This window comes from Erythrolamprus reginae, chromosome 4 (genome assembly GCF_031021105.1).
Source record: "Erythrolamprus reginae isolate rEryReg1 chromosome 4, rEryReg1.hap1, whole genome shotgun sequence".
NCBI lineage: Eukaryota > Metazoa > Chordata > Lepidosauria > Squamata > Dipsadidae > Erythrolamprus > Erythrolamprus reginae.
In genome coordinates, this window is record NC_091953.1 from 16547043 (window position 1) to 16566040 (window position 18998).

At 39.3% G+C, this 18998-nt stretch overlaps 1 protein-coding gene across 1 annotated transcript in view; it reads right to left on the reverse strand.

The window, feature by feature from the left end:
• Positions 1 to 7523, reverse strand: part of LOC139167222 (matrix metalloproteinase-20-like) — a 31667-nt gene extending 24144 nt beyond the window's left edge. The window contains exons 1-2 of the mRNA XM_070751663.1: positions 7398 to 7523; positions 3456 to 3700 (exon numbers count right to left, since the gene is read on the reverse strand). Coding sequence (XP_070607764.1) covers positions 3456 to 3700; positions 7398 to 7523 — 371 coding nt within the window. The remainder of the gene's footprint in view (positions 1 to 3455; positions 3701 to 7397) is intronic.
• Positions 7524 to 18998: the final 11475 nt, after the last annotated feature.

The following is an 18998-nucleotide window of genomic DNA, read 5'->3' on the forward strand; positions in this document are numbered from 1 at the left end:
TCTATATTTTTTAATTCAACTTCTACCAGATACAGATACTGCTGCTTTATTTATTTATTTATTTGGCATGTTGAATGCCATTTAATCTGGACATCTAACAAATTTGGCTTGCTTCTACTCAAATTCTACTAGAATCACACTCAGACCTCAATGTTCCACATTCAAGAATGAATAACAGAATAACAGGGTTGGAGGCAGGGGTGGGCTACTTGCCTGGGTGGGGGGAACACAGTGGAGTAGTGAAAACAGAGCTTCCCCCCCATAGCACCCAGTTTACACTGAAAGATTTATTTTTTATTTGTTTGTTTGTTTGTTTTGTCCAATACACAATAATACACAATGAGGGTTATAGAGGATATAATCAGGTAGAATGTATTAAAGAGGGAATAGAGGAGAAAATAAAGGAGTGAAATATCTGAGAGAAGAGCAGAAAAAGATATAGGACAGGGGACGGTAGGCACTCTCGTGCACTTATATACGTCCCTTACTGAACTCTCAGGAGGTTGGTGAGAGAAAACGTTGAAAGAAAATGCAGGGCGTCCTGCATAAGCCATGCCCACAGTGTGGTAGTAAAAATTTTGGTAGCCTTTCACTGGTGGGAGGGGACTTTTGAGGTCTTCTAGTCCAACCCCCAACTCATGAATTTTTATGCCACCCTTCTCCTTAGACTCAGGGTGGCTTACAACATGTTAGCAATAGCACCTTTTAATAGAGCCAGGATATTTCTTTTTATTTATTTATTTAATGGATTTGTATGCCGCCCCTCTCTGCAGACTCGGGGCGGCTAACAATAGTAATAAAAACAGCATGTAACAATCCAATACTAAAACAATTAAAAAACCCTTATTATAAAACCAAACATACATACAAACATACCATGCATAAAATTGTAAAGGCCTAGGGGGAAAGAATATCTCAGTTCCCCCCTGCCTGGCGGCAGAGGTGGGTTTTAAGCAGCTTACGAAAGGCAAGGAGGGTGGGGGCAATTCTAATCTCTGGGGGGAGTTGGTTCCAGAGGACTGGGGCCACCACAGAGAAGGCTCTTCCCCTGGGTCCCTCCAAATGACATTGTTTAGTTGATGGTACCCAGAGAAGGCCCACTCTGTGGGACCTAACTGGTCACTGGGATTCGTGCAGCAGAAGGCGGTCCTTGAGATAATCTGGTCCGGTGTCATGAAGGGCTTTATAGGTCATAACCAACACTTTGAATTGTGATCGGAAACTGATCGGCAACCAATGCAGACTGCGGAGTGTTGGTGTAACATGGGCATATTTGGGAAAGCCCATGATTGCTCTCGCAGCTGCATTCTGTACGATCTGAAGTTTCCGAACACTTTTCAAAGGTAGCCCCATGTAGAGAGCATTACAGTAGTCGAGCCTCGAGGTGATGAGGGCATGAGTGACTGTGAGCAGTGACTCCTGGTCCAAATAGGGCTGCAACTGGTGCACCAGGCGAACCTGGGCAAACGCCCCCCTCGCCACAGCTGAAAGATGTTTCTCTAATTTAAGCTGTGATTCTTAGGACAGTGGCCCCCAACCTTTTTGGAACCAATGACTGGTTTCATGGAAGATAATTTATCCACAGATTGGGGTGATGTTGGTTTGAATTTTGCTGGCTGTGCAGCCCAGGAATTGGGGTCCTCTGTCTTAGGAGAAATATTAAAAATCCTAGATGGCCTAAGGACTGACATATATCCTTTCTGCAACCAATAAAGCCCTACATGGCTTAGACCAGACTATCTACGGGACCGTCTCCAGCCACATACCTCCCTGAGTACCAATAAGATCATACGGGGTTGACCTCCTCCAGGTTCCATCAACTTGTTCTGCCAGGCTCTCTGGTAGAAGCCTCCCGGTACAAATTTCAGACACACACAGGTTTGAAAATTCAAAACAATGTCCTTTATCACAAAATTCAAAAGAAACAAAACACCCTTTTTGTATTGCAAAGAGCACTCTTCCCCAAAACCACCTTGTAGGCTGTACAAGTCCCTTAATCAGTCCTCAAGTACTTAGCTAGTAGCTGTGAAGAAATGTCACAACCCTCCTTCTTCCCACGAAGTGAAACACACACACACTTTACTCTGCTTTGGTGTCAAAGGCGTGAAAAATCCACAAAGTTCAGACACAGTGAGGCACGATCCTGAAGAACTGCGATCAGATAATCTTCCACAATGGCCAAACTAGCATGCTGCTATTTATAGCAGCAGCTCTAATTACTGGAGCCCCACCCAAACACAGGTGGCCTCTCTTATCTCCTGTAATATTTCCTCAATTGGTCTCTTCGATGCATAAATCTGCGCCTGCGTGGGTCTAACACTTCGTCATCTGAATCGACCGAAGATAATGGTGATTGGCTTTCTGGGCTGTGTGCCAAGCCCCCCTCTTCCAAGTCACCCCCACCTTCTTCTTCGTTCGAGGAATCTGCACTCCCTGACTCTGCCGGCAATAAAACATGCCTAGGACATGTTGATGTTTCCCCTGCCTCCACCTCCACATTCCCTGGGGCAGGAGCTAGGCCAGAGCCAACCACAAAACAACTAAGCAATGCAAGTTGGCAGGACCACAGGGGAGGGCCTTCTCTCTGGCTGCCCTGGCTCTATGGAACCAACTCCACCCCCCCAATGTCTGTACTGCTCCCACCCTACTGGCCTGGCTTTGCCGGCAGGCTTGGGGGACATGAACTGTCTTCTGCCATGGCCAAATTATATTGAATGTTATGTATGTGTGTCATTTCATTGATTGCGTTATGGTTTTTAAATTTTTTTCATATTTGACTTCTTTTTTAATGCATTTGTATTTTTATATTGTAATAAGCTGTCCTGAGTCCTTTGAGATTGGGCAGCATAGAAGTCAAATAAAATAATAAAAAAAAAATAAAAAAAAAATAAAAAAATAATAAAATAAAATAAAATAAAAAATAAAATAAAATAAAATAAAATAAAATAAAATAAAATAAAATAAAATAAAATAAAATAAAATAAAATAAAATAAAATAAAATAAAATAAAATAAAATAAAATAAAATAAAATAAAATAAAATAAAATAAAATAAAATAAAATAAAACAAAACAAAACAAAACAAAACAAAACAAAACACCAAAACAAACCAAAACAAAACAAAACATGAAAGAGAAGTCTGCCCACCTCCCTAAAATGGCAAATGTTGACATACCTCTATAATCTGTAGCATATAAACTACTGGCAGAACCACGGGTGGGCTGCTGCCTGGATGGGGAGGGCACAGTGGGGTAGCAAAAATGGAGCTCCATCCCAGAGCACCCAATTTGCATTGAAAGATGTTGAAAGAAAATGCAGGGCATCCTGCATAAGCCATGCCCACAGTGTGGTATTAAAAATTTTGGTAGCCCTTCACTGGGCAGAACACAAGGCATCTGAATTGCAGAATAGCAAATACCAAACAGTATAAATCTTTCAAGACCATTAATTCATTACCTGTAGGTCAGTGTCCTTTTCTTCCACTTAGGTTCCCCTGGGAAAAGTCGATAGTTTGCCACATCAGGGACTCCACACCGAGGTTTCTTTATGATATCCATAGTGCTGTAGTCCAATTTCCCAGTGACCTGTAAGCCAAAGAAAGCTTGCATCTGCTGGACCTTTTTGGTCATGGAATTGCCGCCACTGATCATTTCTCCAACTTGGTGTCTTCCCTTTGGCGTATAATATTTCTCCAGGTATTCCTAAAGGCAGAGAACTAAAGGAGTAAGTTGTCCTCTTATACATCAACAACTCTCTCCACAAAAGGCGAGGAGAGGAGATCACAAACAAATGGCATTGGACCAGAGTACCTCTGGAACCACCTGCTACCGCACGAATCCCAGCGACCGATAAGGTCCCACAGAGTTGGCCTTCTCCGGGTCCCGTCGACTAAACAATGTCGTTTGGCGGGCCCCAGGGGAAGAGCCTTTTCTGTGGCGGCCCCAGCCCTCTGGAATCAACTCCCCCCGAAGATTAGAATTGCCTCCACCCTCCCTGCCTTTCGTAAACTACTCAAGACTCACTTATACTGCCAGGCATGGGGGAGTTGGGACACCTTTCCCCCAAGCTTTTTTATTCTTTGTTTTATGTTTGGTATGAATGTGTTGTTTGGTTTTATGATAGGGTTTTATATGTTTTTTAATATTAGATTTGTTCTACTATAATATTGTTTTTATTATTGTTGTGAGCCACCCCGAGTCTCCGGAGAGGGGCGGCATACAAATCTAATAAATTATTATTATTATTATTATTATTATTATTATTATTATTATTATTGTTATTATTAAATGTATAGCTTTGCATATAATTAGGAAGCCCTCATTTAAATACTGTATAGATCCATGTCGGCTATAGTATTTATTTATTATTTAGAATGAATAGAATAGAGTTCTTTATTGGCCAAGTGTGATTGGACACACAAGGAATTTGTCTTGGAGCATATGCTCTCAGTGTACATAAAAGAAAAAGATACATTTGTCAAGAATCATGTGGTACAACACTTAATGATTGTCATAGGGGTCAAATAAGCAGCGAAGAAACAATCAATATTAATAAAAACCTTAGGATACAAGCAACAAGTTACAGTCATACAGTCCTAAGTGGGAGGAAAAGGACTTAGTAAAAAGTTTGACAGTGTTGAGGGAATTATTTGTTTAGTAGAGTGATGGCGTGTGGGAAAAAACTGTTCTTCTGTCTAGTTGTCTTGGTGTGCACTGCAGTGCTCTGTAGCGACGTTTTGAGGGTAGGAGTTGAAACAATTTGTGTCCAGGATGTGAGGGGTCAGTAAATATTTTCATCGCCCTCTTTTTGACTCGTGCAGTATACAGGTCCTCAATGGAAGGCGGGTTGGCAGCAATGTTTTTTTCTGCCATTCTGATTATCCTCGGAAGTCTGTTTATTTTATTTATTTTATTAAGTTTATTTTATTAATTGGATTATATGCCACCCCTCTCCAAAAACTTGGGCGGCTTGCAGCATATAAAAGAAAACAATATAATACAATGACTAAATCCAATTAATCTAAAGTCCCCAATTATTAAAAAACCAAGCATTCCTACTCAGACTATAAACACACATAACATTCATTGGTCAGGAGGATAGAGTCTAGTAGCCCCAAGACTGGCGGCTTAGGAGCGTTTTCAGACTCTTACGAAAGGTGAGGAGGGGGGGCAGTACAAATCTCTGGGGGGGGGAGAATATTCCAGAGGGCTGGAGCCCCCACAAAGAAGGCTAGCAATTTCCAAAATTGCTTTCCTAAAGTTATTAAAATGTTATGGAAATTGCAGGTTGACTTTCCAATAGCTTGATATTTCTATTGATCCATATACTTTAGCTGCATAGAGCGCATACTTAAGATTTAAAGCAAGATTCTGTTATATTTCCAGTCTGAGTCTTAAGACTTTAGATCCTGCTGACCTTTAAAGCATGTTTCCCCCAATTGTGTGGGAAAAGGATACAACAAAACTACATGTCTTTTTCTAAACGGTGATGATGGTGTCATCATTTGGGATAGAAAGGCAGATTTCATTTATATAGCAGGATTTTTAAAAATTGGCATGTCATGCAAAACGGTTAAAATAGCTTTCTTAATTTCTTCATAGGACTATTAAGAGTAGAATCTAAACAATTTGTTTATTATAACATTGGGACAAAACTCGGCTGCATTTAAATTAAGTCCTGTTGATACCTGGACAACATATTTTAGGTATATGTTAGGTGGATGATTAAGGAACTTGAGGTTAAAGATATTAAAAACAGTTGCAGGATATGTCTAGTTAAATGAAAAGAAGGATTAGCAGTCTTCCAATGTTATTTTATTTATTAGATTTTTAAGCCGCCCAACTCCTTCTGGACTCTGAACGGCGTACAACAATTAAAAACAATAAAAAAACAGTTAAAGCCCTAAAAATAAAACCATTAATTTTTTCTTGGCCGGGGCTAGATGGTATTACTCAACAGCACCAGGTTTGCAGATTTTCACAGCTTTTCGGAAGGCTAGGAGGGTGGGGGCGGTTTAGATCTCCAGGGGCAGTTGGTTCCAGAGAGATGGAGCTACCACAGAGAAGACCCTCCCATGTGGCCCTGCCAGCTGACACTGTCTAGTCGACAGGACCCATAGAAGGCCAACCTTGTGGGCCCTAATCCGTCACTGGGAGGTATGCGGCAGAAGAGGGTCCTGTAAGTTGTCTCGCACTAAGCCAATAAAGCAGTCTTCCAATATCTAAAGAGCTTCCAGAAAGAAGAGGGTGTCAACCTATTTTCCACAGCAAGCAAAACAAAAAGCAATGGATGGAGATTAATAGAAGAGAGAAGCAACCTAGAACTAAGTAAATTAATGCACTTGGGGAAAAGGAATCCTCAATCTGAGTATTGTATTGGCAGTTCTGTGTTAGCAAATACTTCAGAAGAAAAGGATTTAGGCGTAGTGATTTCTGACAGTCTCCAAATGTGAGAACAGTGCAGTCAGGCGGTAGGGAAAGCAAGTAGGATGCTTGGCTGCATAGCTAGAGGTATAACAAGCAGGAAGAGGGAGATTATGATCCCGCTATATAGAGCGCTGGTGCGACCACATTTGGAGTACTGTGTTCAGTTCTGGAGACCTCACCTACAAAAAGATATTGACAAAATTGAAGGGGTCCAAAGACGGGCTACAAGAATGGTGGAAGGTCTTAAGCATAAAACGTATCAGGAAAGACTTAATGAACTCAATCTGTATAGTCTGGAGGACAGAAGGGAAAGGGGGGACATGATCGAAACATTTAAATATATTAAAGGGTTAAATAAGGTCCAGGAGGGAAGTGTTTTTAATAGGAAAGTGAACACAAGTGAACACAAGAACAAGGGGACACAATCTGAAGTTAGTTGGGGGAAAGATCAAAAGCAACATGAGAAAATATTATTTTACTGAAAGAGTAGTAGATCCTTGGAACAAACTTCCAGCAGATGTGGTAGATAAATCCACAGTAGCTGAATTTAAACATGCCTGGGTTAAACATATATCCATCCTAAGATAAAATACAGGAAATAGTATAAGGGCAGACTAGATGGACCATGAGGTCTTTTTCTGCCGTCAGACTTCTATGTTTCTATGTTTCTAAGAAGAAGTTTCCTGAAAGTTAGACAATTAATCAGCAGAGAACTTGCCTCCAGAAGTTGTGGGTGCTCCAAGGCTGGAGGTTTTAAAGAAGAAATTGGACAACCATTTTTCTGAAATGGTGCAGGGTCTCCTGCATGGGGTTGAACTAGGAGACTTCCAAGATCCAACTCTGTTAGTTTGTTCTGTTCAGTTATGTTAACAGTTAAGTCCAGTTCAATCAAAAAATTCAGTAGGACTTAGGCTTCCCAACTTACGCCTAGAATTGCAGCATAAATCGTTAAAACATGCAAACCATTACCAACCTGGGCTATGTAGAAATCACTCCAGTTGGATGTTTTTGGCAATGCGAAAAGAGCCGGGGCTGCAACCGAGTATTTTAAAGGAACTATCAAAATTAAAGCTGGGGAGAAGACACAAAACAGCTCCATTTCTTCCTATATATAAAGAATGGCTTGAGAAGAGAGGGCAAAAAGATCCCCTTCTCCTTTTATAGAGGGGAAGCTAGTTTGGAAGCCAAGAGCCAAGATGATTCATGTCTCAGAAGGTAATTATACAGCTGAAAGGTTTGATGAAGGGGTAACACACCGGTACTTAAGAAGAGGAAAAGTTGGATTCCTTCATTAAAAACACTGTCAAGAAAGAAACGCTGTAGAGTGCTCCTGAAATTCAGTGTGTTCGATCCAGAACAGAACGCCGATTTTATAACTCTACATATTGCTTCTCTACAGTGTTCCCTCTAATTATTATTTTTTTGGGGGGGGGAAGTATAGTGTCTGAGCGGCAGTCCCTTTGGGACTGGGCGGCACAAAAATAGTAAATAAATAAATAAATAAATAAATAAATGAATGAATGAATGAATGAATGAATGAATGAATGAATGAACAAACAAACAAACAAAGAAATAAAAAACCCACCCTGTTTTGCCTCAGAGAATTTCAAAATAAAATACTGTACTGTGTGTCTATAACAGTGAGCTCATAATAGGGCAACTCTATCAATATCAAAATGCCACTTAAATAGTTGAGCTAGTTTCAAACTAGATTTTGATTTTCTTTCTCTCTTCCTTACTCCCATTCTTTTTCTTTCTCTTTTCCTTCCTCTCTTTTTTCTATCTGTTTCTCTCTCTTCCTCTCTTCCTCTCTCTCTCCTTCCCTCTCACTCGTTCCCTCTCGGCTTCTGGGCAGGTTTGGAAAACTCTGAGTTGATGATGATTTTTAAGTGAGCGATTGCTCACTGCTCAGCTTAGAGGGAACTATGCTTCTCTACATTGCAATTACATCTACCACCCATTCTAAGAACCACTTCTGAATATTTGGAGACTTACTCCATATGGACTAATAACCCTTACTTTCTCAATATCCACCACTGTTAATCTTAAATGCAAACTAATGAATTCAAGGAGCATCATCAACAAAATACCTGAACTCCTTCTCTTACTAAAAATTACTAAATTAGACATTATATTTATCGGCGAAACATGGCTAAACGCAGCCCTTCCCGACTCCATTATCACAGTAAGAGACTATCATGTTTACCGATCTGACTGTGTAACCTGTAGAGGAGGTGGAGTTTGCAATCTTCTATAAGAAATCACTGAACCTAAAAAAGGTGCAAGTTAAACATGAACTTGATCTTCCAGAAACTATCATCTGTGAACTGATTATACTATACTATACTATACTATAGAGCTCCTGATTACAACATCACACATGCGAACAAGCTAACCTTATATACTAACATGGGCAGCCTCCTACCCACATCCTCTTATATCTTTTGGTGATTTAAACCTACCACGTATAAACTGGATCCTAAATAAATGTACAATTGAACCCATCCATTCAACTCTTTACAATGCTATTACTAGTTTAGGGATAGATCAACTGGTTTATTTTATTTTATTTTATTTTATTTTATTTTATTTTATTTTATTTTATTTTATTTTATTTTATTTTATTTTATTTTATTTTATTTTATTTTATTTTATTTTATTTTATTTTATTTTATTTTATTTTATTTTATTTTATTTTATTTTATTTTATTTTATTTTATTTTATTTTATTTTATTTTATTTTATTTTATTTTATTTTATTTTATTTTATTTTATTTTATTTTATTTTATTTTATTTTATTTTATTTTATTTTATTTTATTTTATTTTATTTTATTTTATTTTATTTTATTTTATTTTATTTTATTTTATTTTATTTTATTTTATTTTATTTTATTTTATTTTTTTTTATTTTATTTTATTTTTTTTTATTTTTATTTTTTTTATTTTTTTTTATTTTATTTTTTTTATTTTATTTTATTTTTTTTATTTTTATTTTTTTTTATTTTTCAATTTATTTATTCTGTCCTTCTCCTTACCGGAGCAGAAGTTACGTAGAATAAGATTAACAACTCTTGAAGCCTTTTTGGCAATGTTGTTGCAGTAGGCTTTGGCACTTAGGTCATTTGATATGAGTATTCCAAGGTTTTTTATGGAGTGAGGGTTGTCTGTAAGGTCTTGTTTATTCAGCTGGTGTTTGGTGTTCTGATTATCATAGTTGTTGTGTCCAGGGGACAGTTAGGCCTTGTACCTGCCCCACATTCCTTGGGCGGGAAAATACTGCAAGGTGATTGGTTGGCTCAGCCTGGCAGCCTGGCATGTATATAGCTGCCAGGCACGGCCATGTTTTGTCTTGTTCTATTCTGTAAACAGTTATCTACTGTTAATAAAGAATCGTTCTTACTTCAAGACTGCAGTCCTTCATTCCACTAAGGACTTAACAATAGTCTTTGGCCTGAAGGCAGTTAAGAATGTCAGTAAGAATAGTAAAATCAAATAAGTCAGGAAGATCACCCTTCTTGCTTATCTTTTCAAAGGATAGCCATTTTTCATCACTGAATCAGGGGTAAAATGCTCCCAGTTTACTTGTGCCTCTCAGTCGTCAGAGGATCACGAAGGGAGCGAGAGACTCCGCCCATGTGCCCGGATGCCGCCATTTGAATGGAATGCTTTGTGCATGCACAGAGGGTAAAAGAACTCAAATGGCGGCATCCAGGCAGGTGGGCGGACCCACACACACCTTTCATGATTGGCTCTCTGACAACTGACAAGAATGAGCAAATGGGGAGCATTTCACCCCTTTACTGTATGCACAATGTGAATGAAAAAGTGTTCTGTCGAGCTCTCTGGTAGAATCCTCCCAAAAATGCACAGATACAATTTCAGACACACACACGTTTGAAAATTCAAAACAATGTTCTTTATAATGAAAATTCACTTAAACCAAGCCCTCTTTTGGTATAGCAAAGAGCACTTGTCTCCAAACAAACTGGTAATTTGTACAAGTCCCTTATCAGTTCTGTGATACTTAGCTTGCAACTGTGAGGCAATTCACAGTCCTTCTTCTTTCACAAAGTGAAACACACTTTGCCCTGGTTTAGTTTCAAAGCGGGGAAAAATCAGCACACAAAAGGTCAAAGTCAGCAAAGCAGTCACGAAACACAACGATCAGATAATCCTCCACAATGGCCAAACCCACAGGCTGCTATTTATAGCAGCCTCACTAATTACCACAGCCCCACCCAACCACAGGTGGCCTCATTTTCTTTGATAATAATCTCTCAATTGTTGCTGCCTATGCATCGCTCTCCGCATGCGTGGCTGTATCATTAACTCTTGTTCTGAATCCAAGGAGGAGCTAGATAATTGATCTCCTTCTGAGCTGTCTGCCCCACTCTCCTCCTCCCTGTCACTCATGTCTTCTTGGTCAGAGGAGCCTTCATCAGCAGATTCCATCGGGAGCAAAACAGGCCTGCAGGATGTGGATGTCTCCCCCACATCCACAGTCCTTGGGGCAGGAGCTGGGCCAGAGCTAACCACAACAAAAAAGTATATTGCTTGAAGAGACACAACAATCAGTGGAAGCATGTACAGTGATACCTCTACCTAAGAACCCCTCTACTTAAGAGCTTTTCTAGATAAGAACTGGGCGTTCAAGATTTTTTGGCCTCTTCTTAAGAACCATTTTCTACTTAAGAACCCGATCCTGGAAAAATTTCCCGGGAAATTTGAGAGCGGCACAAAGGCCCAGCCAGTTTTCTGCCATTCCCCCTGGGTTTCTCTCTCTGTCGCAGTGTGTGGGAGGCAGCCTCGTGCTGGGTGCATGGGAGGCACATGCTCCTCCTCGCCGTCTCAGCGTCCCTCTTTTTTTAAAAAACAGCCTTGAAGTTGCTGTAGTTAGCTCTGGCCCAGCTCCTGCCCCAAGGACTGTGGATGTGGGGGAGACATCCACATGCTGCAGGCCTGTTTTGCCCCCGATGGAATCTGATGACGAAGGCTCCTCTGACCAAGAAGACATGAGTGACAGGGAGGAGGAGAGTGGGGCAGACAGCTCAGAAGGAGATCAATTATCTAGCTCCTCCTTGGATTCAGAACAAGAGTTAATGATACAGCCACGCATGCAGAGAGCGATGCATAGGCAACAACAACTGAGAGATTATTATCAAAGAAAATGATGCCACCTGTGGTTGGGTGGGGCTGTGGTAATTAATGAGGCTGCTATAAATAGCAGCCTGTGGGTTTGGCCATTGTGGAGGATAATCTGATCGTTGTGTTTCGTGACTGCTTTACTGACTTTGACCTTTTGTGTGCTGATTTTTCCCCGCTTTGAAACTAAACCAGAGCAAAGTGTATTTCACTTTGTGAAAAAGGGACTGTGAATTGCCTTACAGCTGCAAGTTAAGTATTGCAGAACTGATAAGGGACTTGAACAAATTACCAGTTTGTGTGGAGACGAGTGCTCTTTGCTATACCAAAAGAGGGCTTAGTTTAAGTGAATTTTCATTATAAAGAACATTGTTTTGAATTTTCAAACGTGTGTGTGTCTGAAATTTGTACCTGTGAATTTTCGGGAGGAGTCTACCAGAGAGCCGAACAGAACAGAAGTTAAGGATTTTTTTGATTCCCCTCACCTCACCTTCTTCCTTCGGCAGCGACTGTCCTCCTCCTCTTCTTCCTCCTCCTCCTCCCACCCAAATTTTATTTCTGTCTTAATGGGTTTGCATGCATTATTTGCTTTTACATTGATTCCTATGGGAAAAATTGCTTCTACTTGCAAACTTTTCTACTTAAGAACCTGGTCACGGAACGAATTAAGTTCTTAAGTAGAGGTACCACTGTAACCTGTTACACTCTTTCATGAAATGATTGCTTAAGATAGTTGACCTTATGGAATCATTTGTGCATGCATGACAATAGAAGAAGGGGGTATGTAAGACTCCCTCAACAGGATGATCGAAAGACATCAACCACAAGGAAGCCATCTGCTGTGGTGCAAGCATATGCACAAGATAATGGACTGAAGGAAGTTTCATAATCACAGCAGATACAAATGCTGTGAAGAGAAAAGATTCCCTTTGTGCTTATTGTGCATTCTCTGTCTGATTCATGTGTCTGTTGGATGAGTCTTCTAATTTATCTACTTTCACCTATTTAGTAAGTACTGCAAAAAGAGATATGAAATGTGTTTACTCTCAAAGACATATGAATAGTTTGACAAACCCCTATTACATCTAATTATCCTAAGTGTAAGCTTTCTGGGTTATATTTTGAAAGATGTTTATGAACAACCAGTACAATTATAGCATAGTTTGTGTATGATGTGCAAAATCACAATGAAAGCCTATTCTGGATGCCTTGCAGTGTTATTGCCCTGTATCTGCTTACTAAATTACATGGTACTTTGACATATAAATCAGCATTTTTCTAAATGAATATGGACTCCTTCTGAAACACATCTATGTTTAAGTATCATGTTGGAGTGAAAAAGTTTATTACAGCTGTTAAAGTTTTGGGGCAATTCTTGCTTCCTTCATCAACTCCAAGATGAAGAAGAAAGTTGTATCATAGTGTGGTGGTACTCTACCACAATACTACTCTACCCGGCAGTGTTTTAGGACCAACTCTCTTCATACTTTCGTAGGCTCCTCAAAACCCACCTCTGTTGTCAGGCATGGGGGAATTGAGATATTCCCTTTCCCCTAGGCGTATAAAATTTATGCATGGTATATCTGTATGTATGATTGGTTTTTCTTAAATTGGGGTTTTTTAAATTACTTTTAATATTAGATTTGTTTATATTGTCTTTTTTACTGTTGTTAGCCACCCCGAGTCTGCGGAGAGGGGCAGCATACAAATCTAATAAATAAAAATAAATAAATAAATAAATACTCTACATAAACAATATTTGTGACCACATTACAAGCAACTGTGTTCTCTTTGCTGATGATGTTAAACTATTTAATACTACCGACAATGCTGCTACCCTTCAAAAGGACTTTGACCATTTAGCTGAATGGTTTAACAACTGGCAACTTGAAATATCAACTAACAAATGCTCTGTCTTACACATTGGTAAAAAGAATCAGAATACTAAATACATACTTGGAAGTAACAAACTCATAGCTAACTGTCAACCTGTCAAAGACCTCATATCCAATGACCTAAGTGCCAGAGCTCACTGTAACAACATTGCTAAAAAAACACTAAGAGTTAAAAACCTAATCTTATGTAGCTTCTTCTTCAGAAACACTGATCTACTAACCAGAGCCTACAAAACATTTGTCAGACCAATACTTGAATACAGTTCGCCTGTATGGAACCCACATTGACACAATTGAGAGAGTCCATAAATACTTCACAAGAAGAGTCCTACATTCCTCCTCTCAAAACAAACTACCGTACTCCTTCAGACTTCAAATACTACGGTTAGACAATCTACAACTGCGTCACCTCCGAACTGATTTAACTATTGTTCAAAAGATCATACGTCTTTCATCAACTCCAAGATGAAGAAGAAAATTGTGTCATAGTGTAGTGTACTCTACTTGTATTGTGCTTCAATTGTCTGGGAATCCAACCTTTCTTCTATTCCTGGAGAAATTGGAGACTTTCTGTTGCACATGTTTTCATAGGCATTTAGTAGAATATATTATATTGTAAGCATGAAAAATTGGCTTCTTGGAATAGGACTACTGAAATAATACTGCATTATTGAACGCATTATTCATACATTAAACACTTAGCAAACACATTACATAAACGTCCTGTGAGTCATCTGCTATTAGTCTGTGTTAATTCTACTTTTGGAGATCTTTTTTCAATTATCTTCTACTAAACTCTTTGTTGTCTTGTTATCATAGGGAAACAAGAACCACACAAATTTCAGAATGACAGTTTTAATGCTAGCCAGTGTAACATCACAATCTTGAAACATGTAAAAACTTTCCAAATTTTTAACATGGCAATTACATTGAAGGAACTTTGTCAAGTTTCCTTCCTATGGCTCTTTCCTACATGAACTTTGCCTTCATCTAGTTTTCCCAGTGTCTTAAAGCTGCTAACCTGTAAAATAATAGGCTGGAGTCCCAAACCATCTCCCAGAAGCATTCTGAGTTTTCTCACCCCATCTTGGTCCCATATACTATAATACAAGTAAATTTCAGCATGTGTATATATAACCTAGATGGAAGTCTAGCCAATTTTGTAGTAAAGGGGTGTAAAGTTTTGGAAGGAGTGTAAGAGGAGGCATCACACAAATTCCAAAGAAGTTCAAGACAAAAAGGACCGGTTCTTCTACGGAAGAAGTTTTCCATAATTAGCACAAGACTCCAAACATGAATCCTATTGAAAGTTTCATCTGCAAACGAATGAAGCTTGACTTCACAGTGTTGCCCAACACAGTTCTTCCTTATTTGGAGTGCCTCAACTTTGATGCAAGGTACCACCAACATTAACCAACAAGAGCTCTGCTGAGTAAGAGAGCTCTCAGACCACACCAATCTCAACCTCCCTACATGGCCTGAAATTTCACAAACGTGCCATTGAATTTTGTCAGCACAATTTTTGGAAGGAGGCTCAAGGGTAAAAATTTCTTTAACCTATTATACCTTTGGCCATTAGGTTAGATTAAATTAGATTTATTGAATTTACATGCCGCCCCTCTCCGTAGACTCGGGGCGGCTCACAACAATGGTAAAAAACAATACATAGTAACAAATCTAATATTTAGCAAACTAAATTACAGTTTTAGGTTAAAAAATCCAAAAGAAACCCCATTATATAAAAAACAAGCACACAATCGAATCATACACAGAAACTACATGGGCAGGGGGAGATGTTTCAATTCCCCCATGCCTGATGGCAGAGGTGGGTTTTAAGGAGTTTCCGAAAGGCAAGGAGGGTGGGGGCAATCCTAATCTCTGGGGGGGAGCTGGTTCCAAAGGGTCAGAGCCACCACAGAGAAGGCTCTTCCCCTGGGTCCTGCCAGATGACATTGTTTAGTGATTCTCTAGAACAATGCTTCTCAAATAGTGGGGCGGGGCCCCCTGGGTATGTGTGGAGCAATGCAGGGGGGGTGCGTGACCCCAGAAGACATGGTTTTTTTGCTGCAGGGAGTAGGTTTTTTTGCACTGAACAATAGCACACAGCACAGAGCAGGAGATACAAAGTGCAGATAACAAACCCCTAAGAGACACAATGGAAAAATATTTAACAGGGATGAAAAGAAAGGAGGAGAGAGACGGAGATAATGAGACAAATGTTAAGTCTCCCAAAAGCTAAGATGAGGAAATATGGCAAAGTGTATGTAGCACTTAGCTTCATTGTGACTACGGTGGGAGACGAAGAAAGATTGCTATGTTTACTGTGTCTAAAAATGTTGGTAGAAGACAGCATGAAGCCAAATAAATTAAGGCGTCACTTAAGCACGTTATACCCCAATCATGCTGATCAGCTGCTGTAGTTTTTTCAGCAAAAACATGCTGGAAATTGCAAACAATCATCCAGGCAGAGAGTGGTGGTGGTGGGGGAAATCTTTACTTCTTCTGGGGGGGGGGCTGTAACAGAAAATAACTGAGGAGCACTGCTCTAGCATAACAATCTGTCTCATGACTTGTAGCATTGCTCTGTGACAAACCTTCCATTAGAGATAAAGAGAGCATGATTTCATTCTTGAAATAATTTTCTTCCCTATTTCTCTATGACAAGGCAATTTGGTGAAAGAATCATCGGTGTCAAGAGGTATGTTCAGCAAATAAACCCAAGGCACTTTTTAAAAATTACAGTTGTGTTCAAAAGATCTAATTTAATATTGATGGTTTCTTCATTGCTTATTTGACCCCTATGACAATCTATGTGTTGTACCACATGATTCTTGACAAATGTATCTTTTTCTTTTCTGTACACTGAGAGCATATGCACCAAGACAAATTCCTTGTGTGTCCAATCACACTTGGCCAATAAAGAATTCTATTCTATTTCCTATATTCAAATCATGTTTAAACTTATATAATCTATTCTATTCTAAAACGGGTGTCATTCTGCATCTTGTACATGTATACTTTTGCATCTCAGATTATGCAGCTAAAAAAAAAAATCAAATGAATTAACAGGATGCAGCCTCTTTTAGCCTCCATTTTAGGCACAACAATTATATCCTATATTGGATGTCTGTGATAGAACCAGAAATTGAACCAGCATGACTGTGTTATCTTCCTATAAGCACAAACATAAAGTCAAAATGTCCAATAATGCATTTTTATTTTAATATTTATTTTAACAGATATCCTTATGTGACAAGGCTACAAGAATGGTGGAAGGTCTTAAGCATAAAACGCATCAGAAAAGACTTAATGAACTCAATCTGTATAGTCTGGAGCACAGAAGGAAAAGGGGGGACATGATCAAAACATTTAAATATGTTAAAGGGTTAAATAAGGTTCAGGAGGGAAGTGTTTTTAATAGGAAAGTGAACACAAGAACAAGGGGACTCCATCTGAAGTTAGTTGGGGGAAAGATCAAAAGCAATGTGAGAAAATATTATTTTACTGAAAGAGTAGTAGATCCTTGGAACAAATTCCAGCAGACGTGGTTGGTAAATCCACAGTAACTGAATTTAAACATGCCTGGGATAAACATATATCCATTGTAAGATAAAATACAGGAAATAGTATAAGGGCAGACTAGATGGACCATGAGGTCTTTTTCTGCCGTCACTCTTCTATGTTTCTATGTAAGTAAGTAAGTAAGTAAGTAAGTAAGTAAGGAAGGAAGGAAGGAAGGAAGGAAGGAAGGAAGGAAGGAAGGAAAGAAAACTAGCACATATGTGCAAGTGGAACTGTTACCGTTACCTTTTATCTATCTACCTACCATCTGTAATCAGGCCACGATCAAAATTTGGATGCTTAGAAACTGGCATGTATTTATGACTGTTGCAATGTCTTGGGGTCATGTGGGATCATCTTTTGTGATCTCCGGACAAGCAAAGTCAACGGGGAAGCCAGATTGACTTAACAACCGTGTTACTAACTTAACCACTGTAGAGATTGATTTAACAACGGTGGAAAGAATGGTGGAGCCAAACTCACTTAAGTTGCTTAGCAATGGAAATTCGGGGCTCAATTGTGGTTGTAAGTCAAGGATTACTTGCAAATCTATTAAAGTGATTGTTACGTGGTTGTTATGTGGTTATTTACAGTAATCTTATTAGTCCTCAAGGTGCCATAGTTCATAGCAGCAGCAAAACTAGTATGGTGCCCCTTTTGGAAATTTATTTCGGTGGTCTGATTTTTTTTTTTTATCTATCTATCTATCTATCATCTATCTATCTATCTATCTATCTATCTATCTATCTATCTATCTATCTATCTATCTATCTATCTATCTATCTGATCATCATCACTGCAGCATTTCCATATGTGTTATATTAACAAAATTAAAGATATGCTGTGTGGGTATTCCTAAATTCTATATTGGGTGGGTGGGTTCAAATCAGTTGAGCATAGCCTTTTGGAACTGAAGACTTTGAAGAAAGAATGAGAAAAGTGGATTTTCTAACTCTTCACAGAATGTCAGGAATGGTCCATAGGGTGGAAATTTAAGAAAGCCTTAAATCAGAGCTGAAATTCAAAATTTCTCCCTATCAGTTCTGTGGGTGTGGCTTATTGGGAGTGGCAGGAGAAGGATATGCTCTACATGGTATTGGACCAGAGTACCTCCGGAACCGCCTGCTACTGCACAAATCCCAGCGACCGATAAGGTCCCACAGAGTTGGCCTTCTCTGGGTCCTGTCGACTAAACAATGTCGTTTGGCGGGCCCCAGGGGAAGAGCCTTCTCTGTGGCGGCCCCGGCCCTCTGGAACCAACTCCCCCCAGAGATTAGAACTGCCCCCACCCTCCCTGATTTTTGGAAAATACTCAAGACTCACTTATACTGCCAGGCATGGGGGAGTTGAGACACCTTTCCCCCAGGCTTTTTTTAAAATATACTTTGTTTTATGTTTGGTATGAATGTGCTGTTTGGTTTTTTAAATAATGATAGGGTTTTATATGTTTTTTAATGTTAGATTGTTTTTATTGCTGTTGTGAGTTGCCCCGAGTCTTCGGAGAGGGGCGACAATCCAATCCAATCCAATCCTATCCAATCCAATCCAATCCAATCCAAACATAAATAAATATTACAAAATCTCCATTCCCTCCTCACTCCAGAGGAACGATACTGCAAAATCCCTATTCCCTCCCCACTCGTGCGGAAGGATATTGCAGAATCTCCATTCCCACCTCAATATGGGGCCAACCAGAGGTTGTATTTGCCAGTTCTCCAAATTACTCAAAATTTCCGCGACCAGTTCTCCAGAACCTGTCAGAACCTGCTAAATTTCACCCCTGCCTTAAATCCACTAGATGGCACAAGAGGATTGGCATAGATCTGAAGACACATCTTGTGGAAAATAACAAGATATTGTACCTCTGTGCTTTCTGAACATAAATCTGTTGCTTTAATTCTTTTACATATTAAAATGCTCCACTGGGCATCAGTTCCATAATACCATCTGTTCCCTATTCGTGCAGGAGTGGTT